General features: G+C 40.4%; 1 protein-coding gene across 1 annotated transcript; it reads right to left on the bottom strand.

Moving 5' to 3' along the window:
* Positions 1–59: 59 nt before the first annotated feature.
* Positions 60–7,843, bottom strand: ctsc (cathepsin C). Its single transcript, XM_061046380.1, has 8 exons — positions 7,631–7,843; positions 6,535–6,680; positions 5,658–5,812; positions 5,319–5,474; positions 4,063–4,181; positions 2,141–2,272; positions 1,627–1,859; positions 60–1,183 (listed from the first exon to the last, which is right to left on the bottom strand). Exons 1-8 carry the CDS (start codon positions 7,788–7,790, stop codon positions 917–919), a joined length of 1,368 nt encoding a protein of 455 aa, XP_060902363.1. The 5' UTR covers positions 7,791–7,843; the 3' UTR covers positions 60–916.
* Positions 7,844–20,567: the final 12,724 nt, after the last annotated feature.

The following is a 20,567-nucleotide window of genomic DNA, read 5'->3' as shown; positions in this document are numbered from 1 at the left end:
TTCAATATATTGTAGGTAAAAAAGTAGCATTATGCAAAAATAAGAACCTCACAATTGCATAGAATTAATTCAGTTTAATTATGAATAACTTACCTTAATTAGACACATTGACAGTAAATTAACCATTTGTTTGGTTAACACCTAAAACACAATGCAAAGGTGTTTTCCATCGTGCTACACGCACACAAATCAAACGGACAGTAAAATTTTAATGATTTTATTCGGTCGACTTTTCCAGGCGAGAAAGTTTCACAATACGCTGCGGCTCAGTTTCCAACACTAACCGAGCAGCAGAATCAAAGGCACTACAATCAAACATATTCCTTTTTTTAAAACTGATCAACAAATCCCTTTAAAAGAACTCCATAGAGACACGTGGCAGTAACTGTTTCAATAATGATGCAAATACAGAAAATGATCTCCACTGTGATTCCCTGAGACAAAGAATCAAGGACCGTGCACATTGCAAGGAAAACAAACACTAGCTCTTCAGCTGACAGCTCCCTTTAAATTTTACAATTGGTATTTTATAAACCATCATGATATGTCACAGTCCCTCGTTGTTTAGGCAGTTACAGCTTGAAGTAAAATCGTTCACAGGGTGATAATAAAAGATGTTGAAAACAGATCAATACAATCAAGTCTGGAGACCGTCATGGTCATTTCAGCTTGATAGACTTTGGTTACATGTATGTGAGTTATATTGGTTTGATACAATCATGAATTTCAGTACAAATCATGCTCATGCAACTTGTTTGATTAGAGAGGAGAAAGACAGATCAGTGCTAACCATGTGACATGACTTGCTGTGAAAAATTAAAAATTTGAGGTCTGTATCCAAGCACACATTAAAAACTGCTGCACTGTTGGGACTCTAATCATGTCACCCTTTCCTCCCACGGACGAGTTTCTGTGTCTACAGTTTGGGGATGGGATTGGCTGCGACTGCGATGCTCTCAATGGAACACTCGTCACTTCCCCGGCGGATTCGGAAGTAGCCGTCCTCGCCCCAATTGGTGCCCCAGCTGTTCTTGACGATCCAGTACTTCTGTCCAGTCATGTGGCAGCGGCCATATCCCACCAGCAGCACAGCGTGGTTGGTGAGCTCGAAGGGGTTGAAGGGGTCTGCCAGGCCCGTGTGGTGGTAAATGCCCTCCTTATAGTGCATGAAGTCAGGGTACACCTGGGAGAGAAAATGTAAGCTCATTTACCTCTGTTAAATATTATCTAAACTTATGATGCAGGAGGCTCCACAAAAATGTGGAGGAGAACAAAAAAGAAAGGAAAAAGGTTCAATAAGCACAGTATTCAAATCACTGTTGAGACTATAGCTCTCTGAATTAGAGGTTAATCGGACAGGTTAAACTCGTACTTCAAGATAATGAGCAAAGTTGTGATAGGGAAGGGAACGTGCAGGTTACTTTTTTTGTGCGTGCAGCTTTTTAATGGGTCAGTTTTGTATTTCTCAGGTCAAAAGTGTCATAGCTTTATAATGTATAATAGAAATGGTTCATTAAAAACTGACCACTTTTAAATAACATTGAACACGAAGCCCACAATCATGAAATGATAACATCCTGCATGTAAAGGAAACACTGTTTGGAAACAATGAGGGGGCTGTAGTACCTCAAAAGCGACTGCCATTGGTCCATTTTTGACCAGATCCATCATCATGGCCATCTCACTGCAGCCGCCGTAAAACCCACCGACGTAGTAGTATTCTGCCGTGTACACACGGAAGCAGTTCTGAGGAACGCCACACGGGGAGTCCTTTCCAATGTATGGGAAGCACGACTCGTCCACGATGCCAAAATCCTGTGCATACTTTCCGATCAAGTATGGGAAGCCACCATCACAACCTTCAAGAGGAGAGATACATTTCAAATAGAACTTTCAAACTGTCTCTACGATGGAGATTGTCCTGATGTTCTTACAAGTTTAATCTCACATTGTTGAAAGTTTTAACGAGACTCACTAGGACTCTTCAAAAATAATTACCAAACATGCTTTTATCAAGAAGAAACACTTGACTTTTAAAATGGCAATGTGAGGGCGCCTGAAGCCTAGCGGTTATAGGTTGGGTGCCTGAAGTGCAGAGGCTGTAGTCCTGGAAGCAGACTAGAGTCTCAACCTACTCTACCTTGAGAGTATTCAGAACAGGACACCACTTGTTGAGGGCTGAGGATGGGGCTCTCGCTGTTGTTGGTGAGGACTCGAACACGAGCTTCCAGCATTCCCATGGAGGCGAAGGAGTAGCAGCTACCACACGACGCTGAAACACAGGGCAGAAATATACGCTCAAGGTCAATCAAACTAATGTTCACACAACATCAAATAATGAAGCTCATTTAGTGTTTGTTCACTGTTCAGAGTCCAATCTTGACTTTCTCTTGGGCAGAGGTAAGTTGATGTTGTAATAAATAAAGTGAGATTTTAACTGGTACTTTTAATATCCTGTCTTTATGTACGTATTAAAAGTCTGGGTTGACTTTCTGCGCCTGCTACCACCGCGACCCGACCTCGGATAAGCGAAAGAAAATGGATGGATGGATGGATTTTAAAAGATGACTGCACATTAAAGAAAGTCTGTAAAAGTGAGTTCTAAGAAGAAGTTACGGTACGGCTCCACTGATTTCCAAAGACAGATAGCGTCTGAATGCTTTCTATTCATTTCCTATGGAGAGCTGGAGAGGCAGTCGCACAATGCATTAAGGGATCGTTGCGGCGAGTTTCGGGAGGGGCTCCGGCGTGCTCACCGGAGAAGAACAGACGAGATTTTCTATTCTATTCAAATGAGTCCAGGGACCGCCTGGACTAGCCGAACGTTTATCCAATCAGGTGCATTCATTTTTCATTTTTATTTACAACTTGGCTATAAAGAGTGGGTGGAGAGGTCCAGGAGGTCTACTTTTCAGTGGGTGTATACGACCATGTGTGCTCCGGCTCGATTCCCTAGCGTCCTCGCCTGAACGGTTACTGATTCTGCACGCCTTGTCTCCTCGGGGAGGTCGTTCCAAAATGGAGGAGTCCTCCACACACACACACAACACAACTCATTTATAGTCTTCATTATTGGTTAGCTCTTGAATATCGTTATATGTTCAAGAATACATTTGACTACGTTTGTGTTTCTAAATGTTTCTGCCCCACTTTACTTATCCTCATTAGATGTAATGAATACTAGGGGAGTAGGGAACAGAGGCAGATAACACTGATGACAGCCAACCGTTTCCATCCATAGTGCAAGACACGGCTTTTAATACAGAGCTCCGAAGACACAAACTGGGTCAGTGAACAAGAGGCTGTGGGGATTTGTAGGGAGGTTTAATTGTAGTGATGATTCAAGTCAGGGTGACACAGAGAACAGGTTGTCTTTGGGTCCAGCACCTCTAGACTCTTAAGACTTAAGAGGTTTAACAACCATTCATTTAAATTAAAGATAGGTCTATATAAAAACGTTGGCTGTCCATACTTTTTTATAAATGATGTAGTGAGTTTTTTTTTTTTTAGATGATTCTAATAGAAGGAAATGTGTGAGGTCTAGAAATATGCCATGTTCCTATTTAAGCCAGCCAGACCATTTTTTTTCTTTCTGTTAACTGGAATGGAAACTACAACACCCACCTGCCTCGCAACATTGAAGGAAAATAAGCTGCGCTGCAGTGGCTTAGAGGGCCCCTGTTGAAACACTTCAGGCCTCTCCAGTTCCTTAAACCCAGCCCTACAGAGGCCCTCTCAGACACTCAAATACTACTCAGCAAGAATAATCTCTCCACTCACACACCAGGCTGTGCAGAAACACAGGAGCAGCAGAAAGCAGAGCCAGGTCTACCAAGAGGGAGCAAAGGAGCTCGGAGCTGATGATCAGTGTGTGCTCTTACCGACAGCTGCTCACGCGTGAACGGTACAGCTGTGTCTCCTTCTGGTCAAGTCTTGTATAGGTTCATGTTGTTTGCATTTTCTTTTTCAATTTCAAAATATCGCTGCAAAAAAAGCCTGCTCACTTTAAAGTGAATTCTTGTTCGGATAATTGTTCACGTCAGCACAGTGTATTAAGATCACCTTGGTTTCGCACAGGGCTGACAAAGTTGACATCGTTCACATTTCTCCAATCCCAGCGCTCAGGCAGAGCAGCTGCCATCTTGGCTACTTCAGCTTTCACAGGCAGAGGGCGAACACGTCTGAAGTAGAAAGAAAGAATCAGAAATACACTTCAAGTCAAACTTTTGGCATTGGTCAACAGTTTTACAAAGAAAAATAACTATCTGGAAATGTACTGCATGAGTCCAGTGGAAGCAGGTGTTGTAAATGCAGAGCTATGGGGGGAGAGAGTCCTCTCAGTCCATTACAAAGTAATAAGGTTGTATTGTAATTTTTGATTCATACAACAATAAATCTTTTAATGGAAGGAGAGACAAGCACCTTGTTAACAGTCATCTGTTTAGGTAGAAGGGTGGTTTCACACTAAGGACCCGGGCCCGGATCAGAGTATGCTTGACCCCAAAGTCCGGTTCATTTGATCAGTGTGAACACAAACGTATCGTACTCGGGTACCTTGCCCAAGTCCACTTGAATAGGTGGTCATGTGTACTCGAGTACAGTCGGTGGGAGATGTTAACGCAACAAGAACAATGAAGTGATCCCCTATATGACATTATTCTAAGCGGCTCCTGTCTACTCAGAACCCATCGTATCCAGACCCATTTCATCCTCTGAGCTGCACGGTAGATGTGGAAGTAGGAAGAGGGTCGTTGTTTGCGTCTCAGAAATAACTAAAAACATCCACAGTGAGCCAGATTGACTCAGCCCGCGAGTGGTTGCCATGGTTGCTTCTTCTGCTTTCTGCTTCTAGGCAGATTTGCAAACCAACTGTGTGCATACCGCCACCTGCTGTATCGGATTGTTTACATATGCAAGTGTAGTCAGGCACGGAACAATATTACTAATTTGAACACAGACTGCGGGGGTCATGCTCGGACACGATACGAAACAATCCTTCCGGTGGGGGCAGGGTTCATCAGGATGGCCGGGAGAAGGCAGGAATGGGATGACCACAGCACAATCTCAATTAAGCCAACTGTGTGTGTTCTTATCCTCTGTGCAAACCAATAAATAGATTTTGGAAAACGCCCTAAGAGTCCTGATACTGTGTTTACAAACAGGTCAATACTCCCCCCAACCTAAAGAACTAGATATAATCTAGCAAGATTCACAGATACATTTTTAGTTCATTAATATTTGAACTTTTTAGTAGTTATTCCTGCATGGCCCATGCAGGACTCTGTAGCCACAGTTTGAAAATATAAATAAATGCTCACATAGGGATCTGGGAGGCGGGCCCCCCTGCTCTGTTGTGCATCTCCTGCAGAGTGTACATCTCATTCTCAGGGTATGCCACAGCTCTCCAGGATTTCTGAGCCGAGCTGATGGAATCAATGAAGTCCAGGTTGTTTCTGTACGGCTTCTGGAGCAGCCTGTCGGGTACAAAAAAAAAAAAGCAATGATCAATGACACCACCTATGGCAAGATTAAGAGTGCTAAAAACGTTTCCATTGGCCAAAGTCCACTGATGTCTAGCTTGTTTGTGTTTCTTTGTTAGCTTGTGTTTCTCAACTTTGCATTTTGGAGAATGGAACAGGTGATGGTGATTTACATACCTGCTGCTGTAGAACGGTTTGTAGTTTGTTTGAGGTGGTACTGACTTCACTTTCGTCCCTACAAAACAGGCCCAGTTGTGACCCAGGACATCGTGCACCCACCCTGGCAGGGTCTGGTCACAGTAGCTGGTCACCTTAGGGCCTTCTTCAGTGTACTGAGAGGACAGAGTGAGACCATCAGGCTGTGTTATCCAGTATGCACATACGAGTTTATTCATTAACCTAAGCTCATGATTCAGATAGAAATCAACAAGTTTTGAGTTTGAGAATAGAAATAAAACATCCTGCACATGTTGAGTACAACAAAGTTTCCGGTCCTAACACATTGTTACAGTAAGTCGACACAAAAGGGGAAGTCTAACAAGGCATGAATGAATCATGATGTGGGTTTGATAGACGGGCTTCAACTCAGTGTCATGTGAGTGACGAGAAGGAACCCATGACTTTCGGTTAGCCTTAACCAAAGTGTCTTTAAAATAGTCCTTTGATACATTTCAACCATTGTATGGAAAAGATATGCAAATGATCCAAGATACCATCAAATAAGATGAAGGCAGAGGAAGTTGATTAATTCTGAAACTAACCCCCTAATGACATGCAGCATTCAAAATAACCTCAAGATCTGTTAACCCAAAGTGCAATTTCCTGCCCACATTATAGCGATAATCTCTGACACTCTTCCTCTCTGAAATGATAACGTTAACTTTGAGTTCAGAGTTTGAGGTCTGCTGATACTTAAAGGACCATGAAGAGTGTAAAAAATGTAATTAAACCACAGTGAAGGCTGAACCAGTAAATTACTTTTTTGGGGTTTGCAGAATTCCCAACACAAAAGTGATTGTTCCCATGAATGTAATAACGTCCATCTATCTTCTACCTTAAAGAAGGCGAACCACTTGTATCCGTTAAGCACCACTTCAAAGCCCTGATTGTAGATGAGGGTGAAGAAGCCGGTGTTCCCCAGCTCATCTGTGGCTACCGACAATTTGTCCAGGGTGACAGTCACGACGCTCTCACCTGTAGCTGAAAAGCAACACCACAACACACAATGTACTTTAATAATTAATGTCAACTTAAAAGGTTAATTCTAATCTGTAGACAGAATTCCATTCAAATTCATATATAATATAAAGAGTCAGGAATATTTTATTACTCCTTTAATTTCAAGAAAAAAAAACTTTCAGTGCAACCGTCTTCCTAAAGGGTCCTTTAATAGACTTTGTATTTTTGGACTTGAAAACCTTTAATACGGAAGAGGATGACATGAGGAATATTTTTCCATTTTGAGGAAAAAAAAGATGAAATGTCGAGAATAAAATTGAAATACAATTTCATGAAATTTCAACTTCATTCGCATCCTTTTTTCTCCAAGTGCACAATGCCTGGCCCTAATCATCTTCCTACTTTTTAGTCATAGGACCCAATGGAACTTTTACATGTCCATGTCTTTTTGTTCCTTCTTTTGCCGGTATCATAGGGAAACGAGTACAATGAGTTTTGAATACATCAGCAGTTATATGACATTTAAGTCATACTTCAAAACACAGATGTGGACTATCCTGAAATTATGAGCTTTTTTTTTTAAGCATTGCCATGACAGACGAGTATTTTAAAAAGATTCCTAGTGACATTAACTTCAACATTGTTCTCATGAAATAAATGGGAGATATGACATGTGATTCTGTGTTTCTACAGAAATGTGTAATATTAGACATTCAACTAAAGCTTATTTTCATACTTTGACCATCTAACTAAAAGCAGGAAGTAATCCCTAAATCACCTGATTTCCTCATAGCACAAACTGATACAGGTCCAAACATATCACATGATTTACAAATTACTACTATTGTACTGTGTGGATCACGTTAGACTGCCTTGTTGCTGAAATGTGCTATTTAAAACACTTGACTTGTGTTGTGTGACTCAGCAGTTTAACTCTATTAATACTACTAATGGTGGGTGGTCGACTTTACCTTGAGCCGAGCAGTTGATGGTCTTATCGTGTCCTCCTTTGGACACCTGGAACACCCATGTGCCCAGGAGGTCTTCATAGGTGCAGTTGGCCGGTGTGTCACCCCACGACCCTTCAACCCAGAGCATGAAAACACACACTAGGACACCACTCAGCCTCATCTTCAATCACAGCGAGCCCTCCTGCCTACAAAAACCTGAAGATTTACACAGTCAGATCTGCGTTTACTGAAAAAGATCTTAAAATTCCACTTCCCTGGCTCACTTCTCCACTGACCCCTGTCTCCTGCCCGCTATTTATGCTGACTTTGTTCTACAAAGATCCCATTCAAACCTCTACGGTCAAGATAGATCCCTGAAGACGAAAAGTATAACGCGCATGCGCAGAATTAACCACAGGGATAGCCTGCTAGCTAACGCGCTCGGCAATTAATACCCCGAGCATGTACAGCTAATGTTTCTTCTAATATTTATGTACATGCACCAGGGAGCTTTACGCCTGATTACAATAACTTTACATTACTTTTTAATCCACTTCTGTTATGTCGGGTCAGGGGAAAAGGAAGCACACACTGAAATCTCTCACTCTCGACAGCGCTTTGTTTTCATTCCTTTTTGGTTTCGTTTTCCTTGTCATGTGACCCATCATCTGCCGGGCATGCGCATTAAGCGTGTTTAGGCTCAGAGCAAAGTAGCTGCATAGGGAGGGACCATAGGAACGAAGAGACACATCTGGAATGAAATGTATGCTGGGTTTTAATGGAGATTTCTTCCTCGGTAGATTGTCTTTGTTTAAATTCTATTTGTAGATTAATATTAAACAATGTCTGCAAAATGTACAAGATTCTTATATTGAGCATATTTATTCATATTTCTTTCATTGTTAATGCATTATTATGCTCAAAGGTTCTGTGTTTTTAGAAGCTGGGTTCTCTTTTCTGTAGTTTTGGTAACATGTAAGTCATTTTTTGTGCACAGTTTTGTTGTTGTTGAAAAAGTATAGCCATGCCTTATTTATAACAGGTGTGAGAATTGCCCAAAGTGACTTATGTAGGATAGGATAATACTTTAGTGATTCCCAGGGGGAAATTCAGGCGTTGCAGCAACAAGACAGAGAAGTAGGTAATACAAAATTCAAGAATAGGTAAGATAAATACAAATAAAAATTACAATGGGAGGTATATACAGAGAATCTAAATATTGAGGTGAACTGTACAGGATACTTAAGAGTTATGTGCGGGGAATGGTAAGTTAAAGTGACCAGTGATGATTTAAAGTGACTTGTGTGATCAAAAGTTATTGTGTTATGTGATGGCTCCCTTAAAAAAAACTCAGTATTAAATTAACAAATGTCATGTAAATGTGTAGATGTAGAAATTTCAAGTAGTGTTACTCCAAGCAAAGCACAGTTTGGCCACCTTAAAGGCCAGGTCACCATAAGCAAGCCGTATAAGGTTGAAGATGTCAATAGGCACTATAATATAGCACATTTAATTGTGTTTTATATCATTATAGGTTTTTTTTTCTCTTGACTTGAAGTAATAAATGTGTTTCCATCGACCTACTCCAGTTCTTCTTTTTGTGTTCTAGGCCAGAATTTGATCAAGGTAGGGGGTCTTTGGTCCAATCTAGCCAGGGTCAATACACGGAGTAACAACTTTTTTTATTGCACAGCAGAGTGTCTGCTGTCTTTGCACCTTGTACTATATGTTTGTGGGAGTTATTTCACCACCCACTTAGGATTTCTTCAAGGGTCTACTCCTACATTTTTAGACTTACACTCATCACTGTTTCTCCGATAACCATGCTCATACCAGCACTGTTAGCTACTAAGATAAGATAACATAAGATAAGATATACTTTATTCATCCCAGCAGGGAAATTTAGGTGTTCCAGCAGCCAGCATACATACAAACACACAACACAACACGTATATACATACATAGCCCACCCATACAAAAAAAACATGAGCCCACAATACAGTTTGATATATGATATATGTAACTCAGGCTAAAGTTTAAAAGTTTAAATGTCTTCTGTCCTTACTTAAAGGGGAGTCGTCTCACTCCCTACCGCCTACACCAATACCTTTGTATTGTTGACTGAACTTAAATTTTGGATGATTTGCTGTTAAGAGCAGAGTCACTTTCAACAAATCAGTCCAACTCAAACTGTATCAGTAACAGTACTACTGAAATGGTTAACTTTTGGTTAGAGAGACAATGGTTAACTGACTAAGTGTCTCTGGCTATAATTAGACTTGTGCAGCACTGAACCTGTCAGGGATGAATGAAAGTTATGAACAATAAGTATTGGGATTTGACAGGTTAGAAACTGCCATTTAAAAAACATTTCACAATTAAATGTGATACGATGTACCAAATGTACCAAAGCGAAATAAAACATATGGTTCTGGGGTCTGGTGTGCTGAGCCAAACCCTTTTCACACATACGGAAATCTCCTGAAAAACTCCGGAGATTTGGATACCCGGAGGGACTTTAGGCTATGTGTGAACGCAAACAGCCGCATTTATTTCGCATGGCCTTTACCCAGAGTTTCTCCGGCCAGACCCCTAGTATTTTATCCGCAGTAAGTCCGAGTGAGCTGATGTCTGAACGCGGCAGCATATACTCCGGAGATTTCAATTCGAGCCAATGGGACCCGAGTGACGTTTATATACAGTGACTGCCTAAAGTGTCTGCACGCGACCTCTACAATCTCCGTGCACGTAATTAAACGGCTGCATTATGTTTTTTGTTCGTCAGTATGTTGTTCTCCGCTGTTTTGTGGATGTTGTCATTCCATTGTACTACACATAGCATTGATATTAAGGCAAATATTCTCATTATAACGTCGTCTAGCGGACTCTGTTGCTTCAGCCACTACTTCCGCGTTGTTTATTTACGTAACGTCTTACCTTACCCTGCCCCCTTACCTTACCCCTTTCAATAAATCAATGTAAAAAGAGCAAAAGGCCTTACTGAATTCTTTCTTTTTTTGCTGTATTAAATGGGTATTTCTTTTAACTTGTTTTCTTATGGAGGTCAGACAGTCAGCTTGACCGTGTTTGTGTGTGTGTGTGTGTGTGTGTGTGTGTGAGAGAGAGAGAGAGAGAGAGAGAGAGAGAGAGAGAGAGAGAGAGAAAGAGCGTGTGTATAATTGTATCCTAGTCCTGATAGGTCTGTGGTTAAAGGGGTTAAAGAGCTTATTTTAGCCAGCAGGCACTTAAAAGGAAGTGCTGAATGCTTTGATCACCATAGTAACCATGACATAGACTGACTCATCTCCTTGACAGACCATAATAAGCACTCATCTGGAGAAGGGACTGAAGAGGTATTAGTCATGCCATCTCATTAGTGCCATTACAATGTGTTTGTATGGAAATGTGTGTGTGTGAGTGTGTGTGCATTGGTGTGGGCACATGTGTATGTCACTGCCTTGATGTGAATCTATACAATAAGGCAAACTAGAGGATTCAGGGAGTAGAGAGATGGAGATGGAGGGTTGGTGTTATGAATGTTAACAACCTAGGCCCACTGAGCTCCCTCTAAAAGTGACTCATTGAAACTCGTGTTCCAATCTTGATATTGTTCTCGCTTCCACTGGCAGGAAATTAAAACTCAAGTGACTTTCAGTTCTGCTATATTGGCACCCATAGATTTGTTCCTGCTTGCTCCTTCGCTGCCTTCATCACACTTTCTCCTCTTCTTTTTGGTTCCTTTTCTCCCTGCTCAGTCTGTTGTCTCGTTGGCTTAACTGCACTCCATACTAACTTTGGTTGTTTAATTTCTTGTGCATAACTCTCCCCATCATAAACACAGGCATACACAAGTTCTGGAGCTGCTAAACATAAGGAAGCTCAAAACCGCAATTTTCTGCCTGGTCTGTAAGAGGTTGTACAAATTTTAAAAAATGTATAACCAAAGTCAAAAGTTATGTCCTTAAACAGTCCAAAAACCCATAGTTAAAAAAAACCACAGTACTTAAAGAATTGTGTATTAGTCAGATACTTGTGTGTGATGTGTGTGACAGCATCTACTGTACATGAGCATAAGCATGCCACAATCTGTAAATCCATTTGTTCCGTGCACAGTTTCTCATTCCTACTGCAATAAACTACCTTAAAGTGGTTGCAGCCATTTGAGCCTGAAGGTACTTGTATTTTTTGGGATCAAATACTGAATTCATTCAAGTCCAGTCCTTTTTTGTAGAACAATTAAAACAATGTAAACTGAGTTTGTGTTATAAGAAAAGGCAGAAAATAATGTATATAGATGAAAATATCATCCACATTACAGCTGGATAGAGGTTGGACAATGAGGTGCAAAAGTTAACTCTTAATGCATTGCTGAAAGAAGTAGGTAATGGTAGATGTCATTTACGAAATTGCTCACTCTGTTCAAACCTGCTTAGTCGTGTTAGAATTTGTTGAATACTTGATTATCGTCTGTGACTGAATTCTAATTTATATTGTAATAAAATGCATTTTTGAAGCTGTTTTGGCTCCTTGTTTGGTTATAAAAAATAAAATAAAACCTAAGCCAGTGTGTCAATCGTGTTTTAGTCCAATTTCAACATTTCATATATTTGTGTTTAAACCAATACATCTTGGCACACACTGAGTACATTCATTGCCTTTTTCTGCCATGCATGTGCTTTGTTACCTGAATCGATCAGCTTGAAAGGGGATGCAAGAGCAACCTGTCATTAAGTTGGAGGTGTGGGTGAAGCCACTCCATCATGAAGTGGGGTTGGCCACTTCAGGCTTAGGTGAGTCGAGTACTGAATGAAATGCTTTTACCTTCTTCATACATATGTCCAGGCCTACATATGCAAAATATGCACACAGAAGACGACACACACACATTCATATACAGCCGGATTTACTGTAAATCACGTTACCATGACACCCCTTCCCACACAGTCTTTATATGTAGGGGTCCATCTAACGACACTAAACCCAGAACATGTATGTTACATAAGAACAAGAAACACTCAATACTGACAATATAAATGCACCACGAGGGGCTCTGCAAGAGGATTACTCACTGCGTCACCTGGTTTTATGATATGCTATTTTTAAGCTTTACTCCCACTACAAGCATATTCATTAACACACACAGATTATCTTGTAGTCCCGAAAGATAAAAGTAGGTTGCAGCTAAGTTAACAAGGATGCTTACAAGAAGATGTGGGTATTTATAATTTCACATTAGATATTTTGCATGGTGTCGGTGTCAGGATGATTAAAGGAAACATGGGGTCAGGGCTCCAAAGTAGGGGAACTGCCTCAAAAAAGTCATGTTGCGAGATGTGTGCGTTTTTGCTATCACTTGGAGCGTTACAAATGTGCGGCCATTATATGTTTGAGTAGACCAGGGGACAAGGATTCTTAATATTGATGACCCTGAGTGTAGGACATTCAGGGTCAGGTTAATGGTGGGGGATGCAGAAGCGCTTTCAAATTTACCATAGATGAAGGATGGGTCTTAGTGGGAAGCTTTACATGTAAACTTTGAGTTAATGTATTGGGTAGGTATAGTATCGTCAGGCAGGTGGATAAAAATATCGGACTAAGTTACGTGGCAAGTTGGATAAGAACTAAAGCAGAGGTTTCTAAACCAGAATATTGCCAGTTGTAACATTGTTTCCAGTGTGTACCAGATAGCAGAAAGACTTCCATTGTGTCAATGCCATCACAGAATTGCGATAGAGGTTATAGAGGAAGGAGTATAGGACAACTTGGGTGACCATTTAGATGAGAACCACCTGCTGTTGTAGAAGCTACCAAAACTTGCATTAGTAGCCAGAGCCGTGAATAGCCGGATGTCTAATGGTTAAGTGATGTGGTCATCATAGAAGAAGGAGATTTGCTATCAGGAGGACAGTAACTATAGTTCCTTGGCATTAGGTCCATCTTTTATGCTCTATCAATACAATGCGTTAATAGGGAGATAGAACTTGAGATGCCATGGACAGAATGAGTAACAAGATGGATCAATCTGAGCAGAGGATACAGAGGAGGTGGCCTAGTCGTGAAAAAAAATGCATTTAGTGCTTGAAAACTTTTTTTGTTTCAAATGTCGAGTAACAGACATGTGAGAGAGGCGAAAAATGCCCTCTCATGAGCTGTCACTGTTGTCGTGGTTGTTTGTAGTGCTGTCCTATGACACTCACACTAATAACTGAGGCCTCAGACTGTTTGTGTATGAACTGTAAGGTTACAATTTACAGTTACCGTAAGGTAAGTTGGGTGAGGTCAAAGTAGTTACAATCTCCTGCCTGAGTGTGGCTGACACAGTGCACTGGAGGTAATGTCTATTTGCTAAGGTGAAGCTGTTAGGTGACGAGCACAGGGGGTTCCCCTGCGGGTGGAACTATGTGAAAGGGGTGCATTAATATTGGTCAACATATGGCGAAGAAGAGTAAGGTGTGGGGAGAGAGAGGGTGAAAAGAAGCAACATGAGAAAACAAAGGGTTAAAGCTATACACCACAGTAGGCCACAGCTGTGGTACTGCAGAGGATGAAAAGGAAAGGTGGGTGAAAGAGAGGAGGAAAGGATTCTGGGACGCATCTGCTCAGTTTGTGTGTGGTGCCTGAGGAAAAAAAGAGGGTGAATGGGATGGTTCTTAAACAGGAGGGGTTTGTGATACCACCTGGCTTTCTGAGAGGGCTGGTGGTGGGCTTCTTCAGTCGAGGGTTGTGCAGTGACATCATCGATGAAGCTGTGGCCTGAGTACTCTAGTAACCTGAAAGTGCAGATGAAGCTATGTTTTGTAGGGAAATAAGAACAATGTGGCTGCAGATCTCTTAAAGCTTAGTGAAGTCATGCTTCAGGCTTTTGATTGAATGTGTTTGAAGCTCTGGGGCGGTCTGAGTATCGGTCAGGTCAATTCAGGTTGAAGTGGTGTTGCCTGTTGTTCGGGCGCTTTGGTCTTGAGGGGGTCAGAGAGAGCGACAATGTTAGGGGATGAGAGCCTGGAGCACCTGAAAGTGTGGCTGGCAGACCACAACCAAGGTTTCCATTACGGTTGTAATTGAGTAGACAGTGGGGATTCCGATTCCAGATTAATGGGTGATCTTCCATTCTTGAATATGAGGCCATTTGAGTGCAGCAACATTGTGTCAGCACTGAGAGGTGGAGGGGGAAAAAATGGCGGAGAAGACTGATAAAGAACTGTAGCAGATGGTGAATCAAGGATACCAAGAGGGGATGGTGAGGGAGAATGAAAGACAGCAGGTAATTTTATTGTCATGACCTTTATGCCTTCTGTTTAATGACTGAAATGTTTTCTGCAGTTTTTAGCTGTTTCACTCTATCATACTGGCTGCAGTGTCACTGTGACACTGAAGTTGATGGAGGATAAAGAATATATCTCAGGAGCTGTCATGGTAATGTCTAGCTGACTGGGTTCAGCACATAGGCTAAAAGACTCACAGACTGTTGAGTTCATTTTTCGTGGGCGATAAAACTGGAACATGGTCCAACTGCTGCCTGACATAATGCTAACTGAGGCTGGAAATGAAAGGTGTAAAAAAAAAAAAACATCCTGGGGCACTGCTGGCTGAATGGTTGATTTGCGCATTTCCCATGGGGAGGCTGTAGTCCTTGAAGCAGTCGGCCAGGTTGGAATACAAACTGTGGCTACTTTCCTGCAAGTTGTTCCCCACTCTCTCTCTCCCCGATTTCCAGCTCTATCCACTAGCTTGTCTTTCCAGTAAAGTCACAATAATGCCCCAAAAAATATAGATTTTTTTAAATGTCAATGGAAACGTAAACTGTACATAGTGCCATGCTTATTTCCTGACATTGGAACAGGAATTCACAAATGATCATAGTGGCTTAAGGAGCATGGTTGAAAGCCATCTGCTTATTTAGAGCCCCGTACCATTCTGTTCAAATTCAAAGGTTATCAGAATTTTTAAGGTCAGGTTATAGTAAGTATTCATTGCAGATCAAAATTGAGTATACCTGTTCTGACACAGTTATACATGTATAATTCATTTTGCACCATCAGCCATGTTGAACTTTCAGTAATCTGCATATTGGTCTTGTTTTTGGCCAAATGTGTATGTACTTTCTGATTGAGTCAAAAGAGGAAAAAGACAAAGAGGTCAATCATAGTTTTTTTAATAATGATTTCAATAATGATTCAAAGGTACTTTTTAGTACACTTACACAATGATTTATAAATGGCAAACATAAAAAGGAAAACAATTCTTTCATCATTAGTTTTTTCACCACCGCATACTCAATCTCCTTCTGTATGGTGGTTACACATTGGAGGATCTTAGAATTGATTGGCACAAAACAGTGTTAAAACAAATTAAGAAAAAGAACCATGTCATTTCAAAGATGTCGGTCAGTTTGCGATTTCACTTTGACTTTTAAATCTTATTTTAAGAAGGTCATTGTACCTTTTTTCGTTGGTTCATAGTGGGTGAATCAAACCACCTGTTAACGTCAAAGTACTTTGGTAGCACAGTGTTTCTGCGGAGAGGAGAGGTGCCCAACACAAATAATGAATGTCTTCCCCTCCCCAACATGGTTATGAAATTGCAGAGCTACTTCCTGGTGTAACGTTTGGCAAGAAGAAGCCGTCAGTGCTCACGTCCTAGATTCTATCAATGAACGGTGAGTTAAGCATGTACCGTCTGGAATAAGCTGATCTTATTTTCATACCAATGGTCCATTCTAAAAACATTGCTCATGTACAATTTAAACATATTCAATTGTTTCAGATTTGAAGATTTTGGGAAATTTAATAAAAAGCAAGTAGAGAAGCTGTTTGATTGGCTGGTGCTTTAATCTCAACAGTGTGATTTTTATTGCTCCAAGATTAAAAGAAATCAACAAAGGATGTATCTTTGAACCCTTCCTTTGATAAATTCAAACACTGTAGTGATATATTTAAAGTGCAGGGAGCATCCTGTTAACACTGCCCACTCCTTTGGTTCCCAGTGACCGCAGATCAAACCAGAGAAGTGCCTTCACAGGCATCACCGTGGGCCAATTCTGAGTGAGGAGCTAGAGATTCATTAATTAGGAGATGAGAATAGCTCTATTTAGCCAAAACTGCTCTTGTTGTTTTTACTGCCAGGTCTGTTGGAAGCCTCCAAAAAGCTTGTGATCGAGGCCCAAGTGTCAGTGACAAAGAATGTTGCCCAGGACAATCTGACTGCAATCATTTAGAAAATCTAATATTTCTCAAATCACACCAGCATGTCTCTAATTGGGCAGGTTGATGCTATTCAAATTTAACATTTGGGAGCAAAAACAGTTATTGAACATATAAATCTGAAGTAGACATAAACAGCCCCCCCCCCCCCCCCCCCCCCCACACACACACATCATGAACTCCCACTAAAAAGTCACTTAGAAACATACGTTATTTTTCCAAACAGCTAGAGCCATAATCTCACATTGCACACTTCACAAAGCTGAGTGAAAATATTAAATAGAGAAATATCCAAATATAAAACCGTCTTCCATTATCACACTTATATAAAGCATGAAATTATGAAATTACATTCTAAAGTTCTGAACATCAGAGGGAGAAAAAAAAAGAAGCAAAACAACATAGCTTTAAAAAGTTATGCCAACTATCAAATGCCCCTCCGAGTGGATAAACACTACAAGGCTTCCTTTACAAAATGATGGATTGAAACTTAATCATGTTTACAAAATGTTTGCTTTGTTAAACAGCTAAAGAAAAGTTTCACCCCAGAATCTCATTCAGATTCAAATCCATTTTAATTCAATTTTTGTGGCGTTTATCTCACCAGGATAGAAAATCCAGAAGCACTTTAAATTAAAGGAAAGAAAGTTGGCACTGAGTGAAGGAGCTTATATCTTACTAACACTGTGATGAAACACTACTGGAGTCTAAGGATACACTGCCTGATTTTGCTGTTCTCTTTTAAAATAAATCACTAGTTTACATTAGTCATTTCTGCCCAGGGGTGAATAAATACTAAATAACAACAAAATATATTGTACATTCTGCACACTCAGTATAAGAATTCAGCTCATTTAACTTCTCTTTGATTATATTTATGTATTTATGATAACACATTATCTTTTGTTTTGAATCAAACTGAAGCCAGAGATAATCGCTCCAATGAACCAAGATCAATCCAGGTTTTTCAAAAATTGGCGTTGTAAACACAATTTGTACTCGTCACAGTGTCTTCGTTTAGATGCTGATGAGCTGCTTTTTGTTCAGAATGCATTTTTGCATTCTTTTTCGTTCCGATCATCTGCCTCGGTGTTCATGAATAAATGCAGAACTTAGTTTTGCCTACAAGCTTGTAAAACATAATAACTGAAGTGAATGATTAAACATGAAAATCTTGATGATCTGAAGACATCAGTAAGAATGTAAACATCGATTCTGAGCAACATGTGAAACACTCACACAGAATTTAAATCCGGGGTATAACCAGGGATTTTGCTTGTGTTTGCATCCACCACAATTATCTACCAAGAAACACACAGCATGTAACCGTGTTCTCTGGTTTAAGGAATCACCCATATTGAGGTTTCTTTGACCAACATCATGCCCTGCAGGGATACCTCTGAGTAACATGGTGATATCACAGCTCAGTTTGGTTTAGTTCTCTTAATGATAGAAACATGAAATGTGTTTGTAAAACTAACTGTATTTCATAAACCATCAACACAAAATACTTCAATTCTGCCATTTGCCAGATATGTATGCAAAACAATACTGCCCTACAGAAGCACACAGACCGCCTTAATACAGTATTTTATTTCCCTCCTAAACTCTGAAGCCAAATGAACACAAAGACAAACCCCTCTCTTGCTCCTAATCAATATAATACAGAACCTATTTCTTATAACACAGCTCCATCTCCTCTGCACTTTATAATCTACACGGACCAACTAAATATCTCTCATTTAAATCTATTGGCTGATGAAACAACCACTTATCCAAACACGCATGCGCTTTACTCAGTTATAAAAGAGCAACATTCAAATTAGCAGCTTTAGACAAACGTACAAAAATACTGTCAACCCCAGAGGAATTCAACAATAAGCTGATTGATACGCAAACATCATTCAGTGCTCTATACCGTGATATGTAGAGTCTATATGAATTATTTTTAAGCAGAGGAGAAAATAGTCTGCACATTACGTGCATCGATTGATTCTTATTTCATCTTACAAAGTAGGTGCAAGACGGTCTGGGTAAACCTTTGGAAATAATCAATATTATTAAACCTTTTTAATTTAACCAACTTAACTGCTTTTGCTATAAATCATCTGCCTATCTCTGAAATAAAACATATACATAAAACAGCATGAGGCATTATTCCCAGGGATGTGAATTGCTAGCACATTATCCATTCTGCTTATAGTATCTAATGAAATAGAACAAAAACCCAGAATCATAGAAAGAAAGGACCCACTCAACACAAAAGCTGTTCATCATGACAGCATGTTCGAAATAGCTATGTGAGCACCGACAGTACTCTGAAGAATCAAACCTCTCCCCGCATGCCCTGCAGCGTATATAACCATATATCTTGTGGTGTTTACACGGTAAACATAGCTCTGGTGTCTGTCTCAAATAAAAAGTTCAAACAGGCAGGAGAGTAGGAGAGGCTGCTCCATCACAGGACTGCCAGTCAAATTGATAAAGCACTAGTTAAATGTGGGTTTTTTTTGTGAAACCACTAGAGTGCAGTTTCTCCATAAAACCTAGGTCAATAATATGCCTTAAGAGTGAAATGTAATGATATTGCACGGAAACCCAGGTTTGTTTTAAAGGCTGTAATAAATAACACTTGAAACAGCCTGTGATTACATCGTCTGGCTCTGAGACCTGGTTTCAGAATCAGGAGGCTTAGAGATCTCTGAATAACCACTGTTTGTTTTTTTGTTTTTTTAACAAATTCACTCCCAAGGTACAAAATAAGTGACCTTGTGTCTTTTTTTATCTGATAGGCAGACGAGCAGGTCCAGATTAAAAATATTTTTGAACACAGGGATTATCAATCCAATTCTTTCGAGTGCATTTATAAAACAAGTCAGCCAACGGCATTTTTTGGGGGGATATAGAAATCATCAGATCATCTTCCTGGTGAGTGTAAGTCTTCACTCATCATGTTTTGGCTATATTACAAAGGGAAGCATCTCTGACTGAGATCACCCTAAATTTCAATGGGCCGTAGATTTGTTTGATCCTTGTTGAAGGGCTATAAGGAGGAGTAGTGGTATCAAAAAATAATCGCTCTGCATTTCTACTGTAGCTGGACCTTCCCCATAAATATTTTAGAGATGAAAATGCAAATCTGAAATCTGAAAACCTGAAAACCTGAAATAATTTTTGTCAAAATACTACAAATAATGAGATCATATCTGCGTGGTTAAACAAGTTCATGAATTTTAAAATAACATGAGCATTATTTTCTTATGCCAATTATATTCAGGGATATTTGGTTCTGGGGATTTTCCTTTTCCTGTAATGTTGCCATAGCTTTTCTCTACTCCTACAGCCTTTTGTTTTGTTTTGTTTGTATTTGAATGCGATATGATGACACAGGCCTGGGCCCTTAAAGAGAATAAGAGAGCAGGCGATGAAAGCGCTGATCCTGCCTCTTTCTGCAGAGGTTGCACTGAAACTGTGGAGTCTCACCCAGGGGGCTCGTAACACGTGGCTCAAGTGCTGAAGCAAGCTCCCCCCGTTACTCTCTCAGCGTGTTTAAAACACTGCCAGTGACAGCAGCAGATAAAAACCAGCTCCTCCCTACAACTATCTCGACAAAAGCACAGGTCGGGGGCCCAGATCGTTCAGATTAGAAGAGGAGATGAAGAGGGTAAAGATGCACAGGCAGCTTTTGAGGCAGGGACCAATAGTGTCAACATTCATGGCTAACAGTTCTCAGTCTGTTTTTTTTTTTTCCTGTTAAG

Source organism: Labrus mixtus, chromosome 9, assembly GCF_963584025.1.
Source record: "Labrus mixtus chromosome 9, fLabMix1.1, whole genome shotgun sequence".
NCBI classification, from domain to species: Eukaryota; Metazoa; Chordata; class Actinopteri; order Labriformes; family Labridae; genus Labrus; species Labrus mixtus.
The sequence above is the reverse complement of the archived record's forward strand: the minus strand, read 5'-3'. Positions and strand labels throughout refer to the sequence as shown.

Coding starts and splice junctions, on each gene's coding strand:
- ctsc (XM_061046380.1), bottom strand. CDS start 7,790: ATGAGGCTGAGTGGTGTCCTAGTGTGTGTTTTCATGCTCTGGGTTGAA. Junction 5,813..6,534: donor AGTGGTTCGCCTTCTTTAAG/GTAGAAGATAGA, acceptor CTGTCCTCTCAG/TACACTGAAGAAGGCCCTAA. Junction 1,860..2,140: donor CTGTTCTGAATACTCTCAAG/GTAGAGTAGGTT, acceptor CTCCTCTTGAAG/GTTGTGATGGTGGCTTCCCA.